Here is a 15,078-nt window from a genome sequence, read left to right as displayed (position 1 = left end):
TTAGTTGAAGGTGTAGGGTTAAGCATTCATCACTGCATTAAGCAAAGCAGCAAGGATTTGAGATCTTGTTTCAGACTCCTCAAAACATACTAATTACTGGTATAAATCTGCTGTCTCTAATGGCAGCCTGCCAAGGGTTAATTGAGCCTTAAATGAAAATGAATGTGAGATATCTGAAAAGACAGCTGATGTGGCCCAGAATGTTAGCAGAAACAAAATGCCTGGAAGGACTGTGGGGTTAAGAAACTCCTGGGTTTGGCCATAAACTCCAAAGCAACTCACAAGTCAAACAGAGAATAAAAATGAGAGAAAACAAAGTCTTCCTGTTGGGAGGATGTGTTCTCCTTTAGGACCACATGGCAGTCCCTCTAAAAAGGAATCCACCCTTTATTTGCTTGCTTCCTTGAAGTTGTTGAGGATCTGGCCTAGGGTGAATAAATAGAACAGACAATGTTAATAAATGCAGACTCTTTCCAGACCAACAGGGGTGGCAGACACCACAGCTGTCAATGGAAACAACATTTACTTTGAAATTTTTGTATTGAAAACAAAAAGCATATGGGTCTAATAGAAAAGGTTGCAAGAGCTCCTGTGAATCACAGTTATCCCCTTATTGTCTTGTCTTAGCCATCCAGCACCCACTACTCTACCACCTAGGAAATGTTTTTTACCACGTATGCAGTGAGGTTTTTCACCCAGCCCACCAGGGCTGCCGTGCCCTCTTCTAAGAGCAAAGGGTGCCCAACACATCCCTGCACAATATTCCTCACCATCAGGCTCTGTTTCTCTTTGACTGCTTTCACCAAGAGGTACTGAGAACACTCAAAGTAAGAGTTCTCACTAATGGTACACCCATATGCCCAGCATGTATCTGCACAGTAGCTGAAGGAAATAGCCCCGTCCTTGTCCCACTTAGCCGTACCTCCACTGGTCCTTGTTCCCTTCTCTCTGTTAGTAGCACCAGGCAGTTGATTCAACTGAAAACTATTCCCTCTCCTTTCTTTTTTTCTTTTTTTTTTTGGGTGGGATAGGGGATGGGGTTTTTCAGCTGAATTCAATTCCCTCTAAACTGGTAACTGGAGCAGGACTAAACAGATTTGCGGATGTGAACGGAGGCAATTCTATTACTTTGGGCGGGTGGTGATACAAGTTTATGCCAGATGTAAAAGACTACGTATCCACAGCACAAATTAAGAGTCCAAGCTCTGTCAACAGGCAATGAAGATTCTCCTAAACAAATGTTTCCGAAGGGTAATTCAGAATACCTAAACCAGAAGCCTAAACCAGAAGATTAGGCAGCATGAATGTGACAAGACCGTAATGTCTTAGTACTGTAATTCCCACAAGGAATTGCAGCTCTGTTTACTAATGCAAATGATCTGGGTTAAAGCAGAAATACTTTCACTTAATGCTTTTTTCCATGGAAAAATTGAAACTTTCCCCTGCTAGGGGGAGAGAAGACCCTCTGAAGGGCTCTCCTACTAACACAATAAACATCTGTGGGTTCTTTCCTCTCAAACGCTATTTTTCTAGGGTGTCCCCCTCTGATGAAATAGCAGTCCCAGTAGATGATGGCAAACAATCCTGCATACCACATCTTAAGCAATGGTACTGTTCAGAACAGATCGGTTTGGTCTGCCTTAATGCAGGCAAGTTAACACCACGTTATTAAATGCACCGAGGTCACCAACCTCCATCAGATGATCTGCTTGATCCTTTTCTATACAAAAAAAGAAAAAGAAAAAGAAAAAAAGTTTGGATTCCATACAGAAATCTGAGTCCTCCAAGCTGGAAGTAGTAGGCCTGGCCACTCACAGCCCACCCACCTACAGATCAAGATGGACTGGAACAACCTCCTCCAAGAGCCAGAAAAGTGAAGGGGGCTGGGAGGTGGGAGGAAGAGTTTCGTATTTCATCTACCACTTCTAATAGAAAACAGAGCGTGGTGGGGGGTTGAAAGGAAAATGGCAAATCCCTGGAGATCCTAAGTGCTGGCCTCTCAAGTCAAAGCTGTCAATCACACCACGTCCCCTCCGACTCGTGCTTCTGGCAGGGAGGGAACAAAAGGAGGCAATGGACTGGCACGTTCAGCCACTAGGTGTTACTGTTGCTCCACAGAAGGGGATCGGAGCAACCAGAATAAGCAGAATGAAACCTATCAGAGGCATCTTAAACAGCTTTAGCTTAAGAGGTAAACCATCAGAGCTAAATCTTTAGTTTCACGTACCGTGAACCAGAAAAATTAGAGCATTTTGGTGTGTTGTCTTGGAGGGGTCATGGAGGTAGACTGCTGCTCCCTGGGTGTTGTTTATACATCATTGCGTAAATGCAGCAAGTCAAATTCATGCTTGGGAACCACCACTGGCTTTGATGAAGGAACACAGGGAGAATTGGGTCCCTAGAGATGTGGCTGACTTCACGTCCACTGGTCAGAAAAATACATTGGCTACCGAGTTGTCTGCTTCCCTGCCTCTTCTGTGAACGGCCACAACCTGCCTGAAAAAAACTTTGCACTGAAACTGAAACACATCTTAACCAAGCTAGCTCTGCTGTCAGCCAGGTGGGCTCCTCAGGCAAGTCATTTAAATTTTTTATGCTTTAATTTTTCCATCTGTGAAGATCCTGATCTCCTCTGGAGAGGACTTTGAGATAACAGATAAATCAGCTGGTACTGTTCTTCTTAATGTAGTCCTTAATAATCTGTTAGTATGAACCAAGCAACAGGTTTTGCACGAGCCTTTTCAACTGCTTCCAGAATAGGTTTTCAGAAAGAGAAATACTGAACAGATTGCCTACACCGCCCTGGTAGCCACTTCTAAGTGAAACAGTCTCATGATAAAGAGCAGCACTCCACCGCACCGCTGTCAATGTACCTTAATGTCTTGTTCCTGTTTGGTCCTTTTACATAGCTCTACTGAAACTTTATTATTTTTAGGATAAAATAAAATTATTTTATATATTTTATCATGTTTAGGACAGCCACATTTCATCCAACCCTTCAACAGCCTACCTCAGTTTACCTGCTTAATCAATGAGGCGTTGAACCTCGGATGGATATCACTTCCCTGAGCTTCTTCAGCAACATGCTTCCAGTTTACAACAATACTGTTTTTATTGTTAAGTTTTAATAGCAAGCTTCAGCACACATGAATTGGTGTTTCTTCTTTTTTTTTTTTTCTCATTCTATGCCTTGCCCCAAAACAATTGGATAAATAAACAGGACATATAATGCAGGTCTCCGCCTGCATCCATTAGAAAGCTGTTTCTGCACACACACACAGTGTCATGAAACACACAGCAAACAGGCAGAGCATTTATTCTCATGGTAAGTCTTGCCATGTGGTTGTACTTCTAACCAAGGCATTATTTTCACACACAACTTGACTGCTCCAGGGTATGTTTCCCAAAGCTTGGAAATATTGTTACAGTGCATTAAACAAAGTACCAGTACTGAGCCACAAACTTATGAAAGATTTTTTGAGTTGTTTTCATAGGAAAAAATTTATATGCCACATTAAACAAAATATAATGCAAACTTAAAATACTGTTCTCCAAAAGACTGAATGATTTGCAAACGCTAAAGTATTCTCTGAAAGGTGACTGGCACTGCATTTTACTGCTGCTTCCAGTAAAACCTGTGGGCCTCTAACTTGGAGGCAAAGTCCTCTTATCTGCAGTTCAGACAACAAGCATCACATGCCACGATAAGGCAATCAATGTGTCTTAGTTTGAATTCTCACAGAGATTTCTAGAGTGAAGAATAGTTTAGTGAAATATTATTGATAGCCTGCAATTGTTTCTGGCTGTTGAAGGAAGAAGGAGGATCTGTCCACAGAGAATCATCTGGAGATGATCATTTTTGCTTGCTACCAAACATTATGGTGGAAAAACTGCCATCTAATAAATGCAAGACTTATAGACCATTACCAGTATGGTCTGGAAGTAGTTCACTTACAGCTGGAGTTTTCTCTCTTCTGTAGTCTAACAAAGAGTTTGAAATAAGTGAAACAAAATGGCCTTGCTGATTTGCACACGTGTAGTCTCGGCAAACAATACATCAGTAACTAACATAACTTTACTCAGGCCTACGGCAGATGCTGATAACATCAAATGTACTTGACTTAGATGCCTTTCAAAATGTCACCCTGAGTGGCTTGGCTGCTTAATTCCCACTTTCTAAAGTGACTTAAAACCCTAAATCACATGGATAAATCTGAAAATTGCAGCCTTAGACAGCTGTGCTCTCCTTACTCTTCAGTGGCTAACATAAACAGACAAAGATGCTATCTGACACCTCATCTAAAAATTAATCCTAATTGCTTTCTGGGCAGCTGCACAAACAGCCAGTTTTACCTCATTTCACTCTTACCTCTTGTTCATTATTTTCCTCTTCTGCTTTGCTGTCCAAAATAGGTTTCTTTATATCACATTTCTCTTCACATGCTTGTGGACGTGGCAGTTAAAAGCATGTGCCAGCTAATAAGAGATATGTCTTAATTTCTTCTCTCTGGGTCACCCTTTCTGTCTTTTCTTCAGAAATTAGTATGCCTGAAATATGGAAAACAACACAGCAGCAGAAAGCGTTAACTACAAAATGTCCTATTTAATTGTGAATTTGGTCCTGACTCACACAAGGATCTTCACAAACAGAAAACACAGCCCAGTCTGCTACTACAGAATCATCTCTACTGCTAGGACCAACCACCACCTTTTGCATCGTCTTTGTCCAACCGGCCTGAAAACTATGGCCTGTCTGAAGTTTATAATCCCACGAGAAGCGCGATGCCACTGCCACGCTGAACAGCCCTCAACTACCCCATGAAAGCAGTGGAAGAGCCAAATCAGCCAACAGTGTGATAGAAAAGGCTGTACCCCTCAGCGAGGGCGCAGAGCTATTCTGGTTCACATTTATTGGTAGTACTAGTAATAAACATTTACATTATGGTAGCGCCTAAAGGCCCTATTTGAAAGCTCATCTAAAACTGTTATTGTACCTGGGCACTAAACAGCTCTGAAGCAGCACATCTGTCTGCCAGATGGGTGTTTGCTGGGTTTTGGTTTTTTAACTGAGGAGTTGCCTCTTAAAAAAGCCTCACGCTTACCTAAGAAAAATTAATAAGAAGTTTCAAGAGATTGCTGTGCTGTTCACTCGGGGAGAACCCGCAGCTAAATCTGCTGCAAAACTCCAGGCTGGGACAGCACCTCCTCACACGAGGGAGGGACGCCACAGCCCCACTCGGGGGACACCGAACCTGCGGTCCCCCGGCTCACAGCGCCTCAAATCCGGCACGGGAGCACCTCGAGGCCCGAGCCGGCCCCCCCACGGGGAGCTCCGGCACGAAGCGGCGGCGAGAGGCCGCCTCCATCCCCCCGCGGGGCTCCCCCTCACGGCGGCGGCGCCAACGGCAGCGCGGCCGCGGCCGCCATGTTGAAGGCGAAGGTGCTGCTGGTGGGGCCCCGCGAGGTGAGGGAGCCCCCGGCCAGGCCCGGCCGCCCCCCGCTTGTCCCCGGGGCTCGGTGTGAATCTGGAGCGGCCTCGCCGGGCCCTGAGGGCCGCGGTCCCTCCGGGCTGCCCCGAAACGCGGAGGCTGCGGCCGGGCAGTGGTGGGAGCGGAGGGCGGGGGTAGGGTCGCGGTGAGCTGAGGTGAACGCGTTTGGTTGTTGTGGCTGGGGCGCGCTAAGCTCACAGGTGTGCTTCTCGCCCTCGTTTCTGCCAGGCTGGGAAATCCGTGCTAGCAAATTTTGTCTCGGAGAGCATAGAAGGGATCGGCAGCTACGTCCCGACGCAGGGAGTGAGGTGAGCAGACCCCGTGCGCTGCCGCCCTGGCAGCCCGGCCGTGGCCCTGTGCGCCGTGACCATTTGTGTGGTGGCTGCTTGCTTCCACAGGATCCTGGAGTACGAGAAGCCCAACTTAAACGGTAACAGCAAGGGAGCTGCGTGTCGTTTGGAGCTGTGGGATTGCAGCGGCGATCAGAAGTAAGTCTGTATTGCTGCTGCTTCCTCCAGGTTACTCAATTCCTAATGATTCTGCTTACACAACGTTCTCCTGCTTAAGGCCTAAAACCAGTGATCATTTTGAGTTGAGGAATAGCCCAGCCTCTTTACCCTATTATATATTTTTATAGCTTTCTCCCGTAGAGCATCTGATGCTTCCAGCTGACATTGCAGTTTGTTTTGGATAAGGACTTAGCATAACAGTGGTGTCCATAGCTCCTAGAATGGAGTATGGATACAGCAGACAGACAGAGGCCCAGTCTGCCACAGACTGCCTTTATCTGTTTGAAATTATTACCTGATGGACTTCAAACAATGTATTTATATGGTTGAAGCCCTAATTGCTAACGGATACAATTGAGAACTGGACAGATCTGTTTTTAGAGAAAAAAAATAAATACATGCATTTGACCAACCACTGCATTGTCAGCAAATCGTGGGACCAACTAACATGATAGGTAAACAAAAATATTTAGGATGTCATAGATCACTGGCAAGATTACTAACTAAAGTAACTAACTAAAATAAAAGTATTAACTAAAGAAAAAGTAATGTGTTCTTGCGGAGAACTTTTTCTCTTGAGGAATAAAAAAACCTTAAGTTTGAGTATGTTTCCATTTTCCAGCTATCAATCTTACCATTTTCTGTGCACCTGTTTTTCAAGGTTTGAAACATGCTGGCCAGCTCTGATGAAAGACTCTCACGGCGTAATAATAATCTTCAATCCTGACATGCCCAGTCACCTGAAAGAAATTGAAATGTGGTACTCCTGTTTTGTGCAGCAGCAGCCACTGCTTGATAGTCAGTGTCTCCTGGTTGCACATCACAAGCCAGGCAGTGCAGAGGACACAGAAAATCTATCCTTAGGTAAGAAGATGGAAAACATAATGTACCAGTCAGATGAGTTTTTTATTGATCTCTTTATCTTTAAAATTGGTGATACCTTATAGCTTGCATTTTTCATGACAATCTTCCAATCCAAGAACTCTATTAGAGTGCTTTGCAAAAACAAAAGTATTGAACCTCAAAAGCCAGCTAGAAGGTGAGCAATATCCATGTTTCCCAAAAGGAAAAATAAAGACAAGCAATGTTTGAGTGACTTCTCTAACGCCACATAGTGAGTATGCAGCTGAGCCACGAATTGGAACTCCTGATATCTGTAGCCATAAATCATCACTAGCAGTTTTTCTTGCATTGAATTTCACATTCTGTTTACTGACACGTTTAAGCCTGCATTTTATTGATCAAAATAACTTTTTGAAATAAAAGGTTAATGATCTTCCTCTTAAAATTAGTATAGGTATGTTATTATATATGGCAGAATTACTTGTGGCTGTCTTTATACATGAGAATACATATTTCCTCTAAATAGCCTATTCCAGTGCTCAGTGTTCAAAATTTGTTAAAAGTATTAATATATATTATATATTATGTATTAATATATATTAAGCTTAACATGTATCGTACCATAATTTTGAAGTAATCAAAGACTATCAATTCAATAGTAAAATTGCAATTCAGTGGTGAATTGTTCAACTCTGCCTAATCAAATGTGAGACCAAAACCAATACTTTAAATCTTAATGATGGTGTTTGAAGAATTTAATCTAGCAGTAGTTGCATTTGTTGTAATACCAACAAGTTTTGATACAGTTCTTCCTCGCATTGTTTGATACCTGGGGTATGAAACATTGGATACTACCAAATTCCAGCTGACTTCTTCAGCATGAGCTGTCCCTTGACCTTGATCGTAAATGCTCCTTTTCTAAAAGGAATATATCTTAACTATTTTATTTTTTTCACCTTCAAAGCTCACCCACTGAACAAACTGAAACTAATACATTCCAACTTAGAAGAAGATCCTGAAGATGTTCGGATGGAATTTATGAAATATTTCAGAAGCATTATCAACATAATAAATGAGAACAGAGAGAAGGAAGAAATGTCAATTATCTCATAACGTTAAAAGAAAGGGTTGTTTTCACTTTGTAAGCCATGCTAGCCTGTGATAAGGTTCTCACAACAAGAATTTACCAGTCTATAAATGCTTCAGAGAAAACACTGCACAATTTATGACTTAACCAAAAGAACCAAGTGCTGACATCAGATGAACTGTGGTGCCAAATAGATGGCTGCACATCCAGGAATTTGGGTAACTTTAGCTGCGCTTTGGTTCCATTTGGCATCAGAGGTACAGGAAGGTATTTTTTAATGTGTTATTGTAGACCAAAAGAAAAGGGTATTTGTCATCTCCTCACTTAAGAATGCCTTTTTGTGAAGGTACTAGGAGAAGAAAGCCTGAGAGAACATAAGATTTGTGGAGTTCTGTTGAAGCATCTGAGTAAAGTGTTCATGTTAGCTGTGTTCCTGGAGAAGTTATGCTTTTGGAAGTCAGTTGAAACTGGAGTGGGGATCTGAGAAGCAGTTGTGGTATGGAATCTAAATTTTAATGTTCCAAATTCTCCTTATCTTTCTGTCAAGCATCTGAGGAGAACACATTTCATATCTATTGCCTTGGCAAGGCAGAGTACTTTGCAGTCTTTCTCATGACTAGGCTTTTCTCCTATTCCAACAAAATTATCCTTGTTCGGGACAATGTATAGGACACTCTGGGAGGGAAAGAATCAAGGTCTCAGTGTAGTGGAATTACTTTGACCTATGCCAGGAGCTCCAATAGAGGGGAAAAAAGTGCTGCATTCTCCAGAGGAGGAAAAGCTGTTTCCAAACTAATATTACTGTTCCCTGTTGCACTAAAATAAGTGGTTTCATAGATGATTTACTTTCTGGTTTGTTTGGTTTGCACTCATCCGTATTCTTAGTGTGTTTTGTTGTGGAAGACATTTTTTGTAATATAATACTAAAGCAATAAAAACACTTTAAAATGTGTCCTTTTTGCTCTCAAAGGGAAAGTTAATTATGTTTTGTGGAACTCTTATCAACTTGTTTAATTTTTAGTGAGAAGAACTGTGATAAGTTTGCAATATATTTCACACTAATTAGATCTAACAGGAGAAGTTTGAAAAAAACTTGTCACAGACCCAAATAGCTGAAGAAATGATGAATGAAAAACAGAAGCATCTATCAATGCTGTTGCCCTTTTTTATTTTTCAAGAGGAGAACTTAAAGGAGAGAGGGCCGGGGAGCAGGAACTGCAGAAATCTTTCAGAAGCATCCACTTTTCCCTTGTACGGTAACTCACCTTGTGAGGTGTTGGATCAATGGCTTGTCAGAACTACATCTGACCCACTGCACCAATTTCTACTGGTTGTTTTATTGTAGGTTCCATGTCACCCAGCTGTATTTGAGCTGCAGCTGTTACAGCCTTTGTTCTCTCACGTATTTTAGTTAACATCCATTACAGAAAGTATGTTAAAAAACGAACTACTTAATGCATTTTAGTTCAAGACAACAGGAGTAAGAGTTACTTGTTCTTTTTTTCAGTGATATAAGTTAATCAGTCCACTATTCCTATTTTCATAGTTCTTTCTCTTCTGAGTTACAGTTGTTCTTTTGCAAATACTCTCCATTTACCAAGATAGCAAGAAGACATGCCTCAAAAATCTACTCATTTACACATCTTTCTCCTGGCTTTAGCATGTGATCAGGGCTTTCTCTAGCAAACTTCAGTGAGCAGTCGGAGCGTTAAGCCCTGTCACAAACGTATTAGCAGTAGCTCAGGTCTTTTCCTGGCCACCTCAAAAAGCCCGCAGCACTTCAGGCAAAAAATCGTCATTCCCTTTCTTTTGTGAACTCAGCCCACTTCAGTGGGACTTACTGCAGTAGTCTAACAATGATTTGACTGTAGCAGCTCAAAATAAGTTATTTTTATTGCTTTCAGGTAGGAGATTATTTTTCATTTTTTCATATACCACTTGAAGATTTCTACATTATGCTCAAAATCAACAAGCACATGGAGTCTGAAAGCCTCTTTGTTCCAGTTGTATGTTTTGCTCCCCCAGGTATTTTTTTGCTGATTATTAAGCTCTTTATTTCAAACAAAGGCAAGGGAGTCAAAGGATTAAAAGAAGATCTTTTAAACAACTGTAAAACTAATGCAGCAAAACCTACTGAGCTAAGCTTCAGAGAATTTAAATTTCAATGATATTCTGGTTTGCTCAGGTTGGTAGCAAGCTCATGAAGTTGGTACTGGTAACTCACACCATTCTTTTACTTTGTGCTTGGTGTGTTCACAGTATTTGCTGCCCCAGCCTCTTTTAATTGTCAGATAGCTCTTTCTGTGCTGCTAAAGCTAAAAGCTCCACTTCGTTCTGATGTGAAAATGAGGGGTACTGAAAGAAAACACCAGTGAGAGGAAGGATACCGTGAAAGAAAAAAGTGAAATAAGCAGTAAGAGATGAAAAGGTTGGAGTCAAATAGTGGGAGGTTGGCATTTCAACATCTACATTTTATTTATATGACTTCTGAAATGGCTTTATATGTTTGCAATCAGTGTCATAGGGTGGTCTATTGGAGACAGTTATTGGAAAATTCACAGTCTAACTAGAGAACAAGTCTTTTATATGCTGCCTTAGATTATTTTTTTTTGTTGCCAGCTGTGTGGTGTTGGAGCCAATTTTAAAAATATACTGCCTGAATACAGCTTCTCCCAACAGCAGCATTTGGAGAAGGCTGTTGTGAAACCCAGCAAATCTAATTGGACTTGAAATGTAAACCAGTGCTTGAGTGAAGCCAGGGTTAAAATGTCAATGAACTATTCACCACCTTGCTTCACATAAAATGTTAACCATGATCTTCATAGATTCATAGAATCATCTGGGTTGGAAAAGACCTTCAAGATCACCAGGCCCGACCATCACCCTGACCTCCCAAATCCTATCACTAAACCACGTCCCTTGGTGCCACATCCACGTCTCTTAAATACCTTTAGGCATGGGGACTTCCACGGGCAGCCTGTTCTAATGCTTGACCACCCTCTCTGTGAAGAAATTCTTCCTAATATCCAACCTAAACCTCTCCTGGCGCAACTTGAAAACGTTTCCTTGTGCCCTATCCCTTGTCACCTAAGAAAGGAGACCCACGCCCTCCTCACTGGAACACCCCTTCAGGTGGCTGTAGAGAGCGGAGGTCTTCCCTCAGCCTCCTCCTCTACAGATTAAACAACCCCATTTGCCTCAGGCACTCCTCCTAAGTATTTATTCAGAAATATAGTTCTTTAATGATTTGTGAAAGGGGTCCACAGAGACACCCAGTTAGAAGAGGGGTAGGAGAATGTCAGATGTGGGACAGACATACGTTAGTCTCTGTGCACTTTGCACGCTGCTGTTCCACTGCTATCAGTAAGTCTGCAGAGCTTCAAACACTCCCACAGCACGACATTAGCCAGACTGGGGCTGTGCAGCCTTATTTGTTTGCCTGAAGCGATGCGGTTAGCAAGTGGCTTCATCCATACTTCTGCTTGTGAGAGCAAAGAATTACCCAGGCAAGTTTAAGGAAACCAGGAACATGAGGTAATCAGCCACAAGTTACACAGAAAACAGTTAGTTGGCAAGCCACAGGTTTAACTAGGAGTAGGAGCAATTTAGGAACAAAAGAGCAAGCTTGCAGCAAAAGCACTATATTTTAACCCTTCCACACTGAGGATCTTACCACCATGCCTGGAAGTTTGGAAAGGCATTTTGGATGACCTTTCCAAGAAGCGGAAGGGTAGGTAGAGAATCCGTGAAGTCTTGTCAGTTCCACCAGACAAGTGCAGCCTTCTCTAGCTGTCCTCAGTCCCTTAGAGCAAACAGTTTGTCTCCCCTTCTTGTTCATGCCAGCAGCCACGCACACCCAAGCCCTTACTTTGTAGGAATTGTGCACAAACTGGAAGCCTCAGAGTTTCTTTCCCTTTGTGTGTTTTCTTGTCCATGCTGGAATATAGTGGCTGTTTTTTCCTGTAGCTTTGCTGGGATCACCTGCATTGACGTGGTCTGGGCAACTGTGGGTGGATCAGGACATACAACTGAGCCATCATGAGCCATCTTAAGCCATTAATGAACAGAATATTTTAAATATTAATTCACTCAAATAGGCACAGTCTCCACATTGTGGCATCCAAAGACCCCAGGATATGACAAACGTGAAGTAAGAAAACAACCTGTTACTTACACAGGGGTTATTCAGGTGCAACATTATTTTGTCACTTGGCATTAAATATGGATTATCCTGAAAGCTTAAATCACTGTATTTGTGGTGTACAGAAATGATTTTCAAGGCTTTATTGCTGTGTAGCTACAAACAAGTTTATACCTAGAGGTGAGCTCTACTGAAGTTCACACTCATCTACCATTAAAGTAGCCAGTACATTGTTGGTTTGGGCAATTGACCTGTCTGGACAAAAAGTCAGTATGGAAATTTGATGGGGAACAGTCAGACTCAGAAGAATTCTGCAGGATACAAAAAGCAGAATTTTAAGATGTTGGAAACATGCATAGAAGGTTGATGGCTGTGGCTATCTTGAAGACTATATTTAAGACATTTAAGTTCTTCAATTATAAAATAGAGTCTGTGCAAGTTGCCTCTTACAAGCTGTTTTCTACACACGCAGAATATTATGAAGCCCAAAACTACTGTGATGATGAATACAGTCACAGGCACTGCGATCCAGATGTGTGGCTTCCAGGGCAAAAATCCCACTTGTTTACAACCAAACTTTGGGAGTAGTGGCAAAGTCAAATGCAATACATTTGGACCTTACCAAAAAAATGTTGCTTTCCTTTCAAGTTCTGTGTTTTGAAGGCCAGGCCTTTGGTCTCAGTCGTTCTCAGCAGTATTGTTCTAAAGGACACAATAGACATAAGAAACCCTATGTTCCTATTTGTGTTATTGAACTGCCAAGTGACTCTGAGGAAGTCATGTAGGCCAGCACATTCAAGAGTGCCCATCCATACTGAATTTTTGTATGTTCAGCTAGAATTATGAAGGGAGTCAATGTGCAGACGCTTGAGGAAGCAACTTCTAGGAGGTACCCAGTCCCTTTTAAAATCAGATCTTGAAACTACTCAATTTCTCAACTTGCTTTGTACCTTGCTTTGAAGGTCACTTGCAAGTATTTCCTCTATCCCCTCTCTAGAAGTCTTCATTGCTAGAGTACTTCAGTGGTACAGCAAAGGTTCCTCAAAAGATCCATTTACTTTTTTGAGTAGTTGCTTTTCCTGAGATGCTAGAAAAATACTCTGCCAGTAACTCACATAGCTGTAGTCAGCACTCCTCCTGCACACACAGACACTATTCCACTTGTGAGTAAAAGATACCATATGATACTAGGCCAAGCAGCTCAGGGAGTTAATTCATGTGTAGGAAGCAGGCCAGTGGTGAGGTCAGGTGTATATTTGCATTGCCCCAGCTTACGTTACTTACTTAGGACAAGATTCCCCCTTGAGTGACTGAGATTTACATAACTAGATGTATCATGAAGGTGCCCTCTTAGAATTTGCTGAGAATTCATCCTCAGAAAATCAGTCCTCTTCAAAAGCAGCATTATCTGGAATCCTCTTACCACTTCTTGTAATCACCAGCTGAGGGAACTGGCTCCGTGCAAACAGTGTACTGTTTTGGCCACTCATGCTTGGAAAGCTACGATGAACGAGAAAAGGGCCACCTGCATAGCTGAAGAAAAAAGAAACAATTGCATGAGAAGTACTGGGTGTTTTTGTTTGTTTGTTTGTTGTTCGTTTGTTTTTCACTCTAGCAATATAGGGAGAGAGAGAGTACCTGCTCAATATCTGTAAATATTTCACAAAGAGAGAAAATTGACTATTTACCTGACATGAGATAACACAATCATCAGAGCAGGGCAACTGTTGTTGAAAGACTGGACCATTCTAAGTGACACAAACCAAAATATAAAGTACTTTCTTATCATCTGCTCCTTTAGCTAATTCCTCCCACATCTCCCTGAATTGTAGGAGGAAATAATTTGACCTTGAATGTAAGATAACCTTATGTTTAAGCTTTTTTTTTTTTCTTTTTCTTCTGACAGAGACAAAATAAAAAATAAAAATAATAATAATAATAATAAAAAAAAAAAAAAAAAAAACAGGAGAAACCTAATATTCAGGATCACATTACATTTGAGCATAATTTTAACTAAAAACAGTTTTCGCACAAGAATATACATGGATAAACTAGTCACTATTCAAGTCTGGTCTGGAAATTGAAGAAGGTTTCTAACAGAGTATCTCAGTAAGAGATGGGAAAACACCTGGTTTCAGAGTGGCACTTAATTAATATCTTGATAAACTAGGACTGATCCTTCCAGCAGCTCTCTTATGAAACCAAGGGGCTTATTTCTTTTTTACTAATGCAAGCATTTTTTATTTATGAGGGTATTTTCCACAGAGGTGACAGTGAACAGACCATCAGCTCCAAAGTTCCTTGAACCTTGAGAAGCTTGGGTTCTGATGCATATTCTCCAACTGGAAATGAGGGGTTGTATTTATACGTATGCAGAAGAAATAAAGCAATTTTATCAACTCATAGTAGAAGAAAGATAATGCAAATTTTCTCATGAGTCTCACTTCAGAGTCTGCTGTCTGAGGATGGGCACTAGAGTTTGCTTGCATAACCCTTAGACAGGAACACAAAAAAGCCATATGTTTTGCTGAGTTCCATTGTCTCTGCCTTCCTTTGTAAGGAAACGGGAGCCCATTTCTCTACTAGTTTCATGAGATCTAACTGAATCCTGGTAACATGTCTCTGAGAATTCGCTCAGAGGGACTACTAGACGAGGACACACCCTCCATTGCTATGTTGCTGTTACATGAGTTCCAGACAAAAGCATTTATTGTGGTTTGGCAGCAACCATCTATTCCTAAAACCCCGGGACTGCATTGTTCTTTGCTTGTCAAAAGCTGATTTAGTACCTACAGGCACAGAGTACAGGGTTCATCTTTTTAGGAAGGATCTTCATGCTCCCAGCCAGTAAGACAACTTGGAGGAGTCACACCAATGTCGACGGTGAAGACCAGGCCCTCAATGGAGCAAAAGATCAGCCCTGCAATGAATATTGAAGGATTTTTAGTCTGACCCTAGGTTAAGTGGTAATACTTCAGAAACTGAGTAACCAACGGCCAGTCCCATAAT

The 15,078-nt window shown here is 41.7% G+C and overlaps 1 protein-coding gene across 1 annotated transcript; it reads left to right on the top strand.

The window, feature by feature from the left end:
* Positions 1-5,392: 5,392 nt before the first annotated feature.
* IFT22 (intraflagellar transport 22) lies at positions 5,393-8,880 on the top strand. Its single transcript, XM_084299567.1, has 5 exons — positions 5,393-5,464; positions 5,718-5,797; positions 5,888-5,977; positions 6,660-6,862; positions 7,806-8,880. Exons 1-5 carry the CDS (start codon positions 5,426-5,428, stop codon positions 7,952-7,954), a joined length of 561 nt encoding a protein of 186 aa, XP_084155693.1. The 5' UTR covers positions 5,393-5,425; the 3' UTR covers positions 7,955-8,880.
* Positions 8,881-15,078: the final 6,198 nt, after the last annotated feature.

The sequence above is a fragment of the Netta rufina genome (assembly GCF_964035555.1).
Source record: "Netta rufina genome assembly, chromosome: 21".
NCBI classification, from domain to species: Eukaryota; Metazoa; Chordata; class Aves; order Anseriformes; family Anatidae; genus Netta; species Netta rufina.
The sequence above is the reverse complement of the archived record's forward strand: the minus strand, read 5'-3'. Positions and strand labels throughout refer to the sequence as shown.

Excerpts from the sequence above, each read along its gene's own strand:
- IFT22 (XM_084299567.1), top strand. The coding sequence starts at position 5,426 with ATGTTGAAGGCGAAGGTGCTGCTGGTGGGGCCCCGCGAG. Across the intron at positions 5,978-6,659 it reads GATTGCAGCGGCGATCAGAA|GTTTGAAACATGCTGGCCAG; the intron begins GTAAGTCTGTAT and ends CTGTTTTTCAAG. Across the intron at positions 6,863-7,805 it reads CACAGAAAATCTATCCTTAG|CTCACCCACTGAACAAACTG; the intron begins GTAAGAAGATGG and ends TCACCTTCAAAG.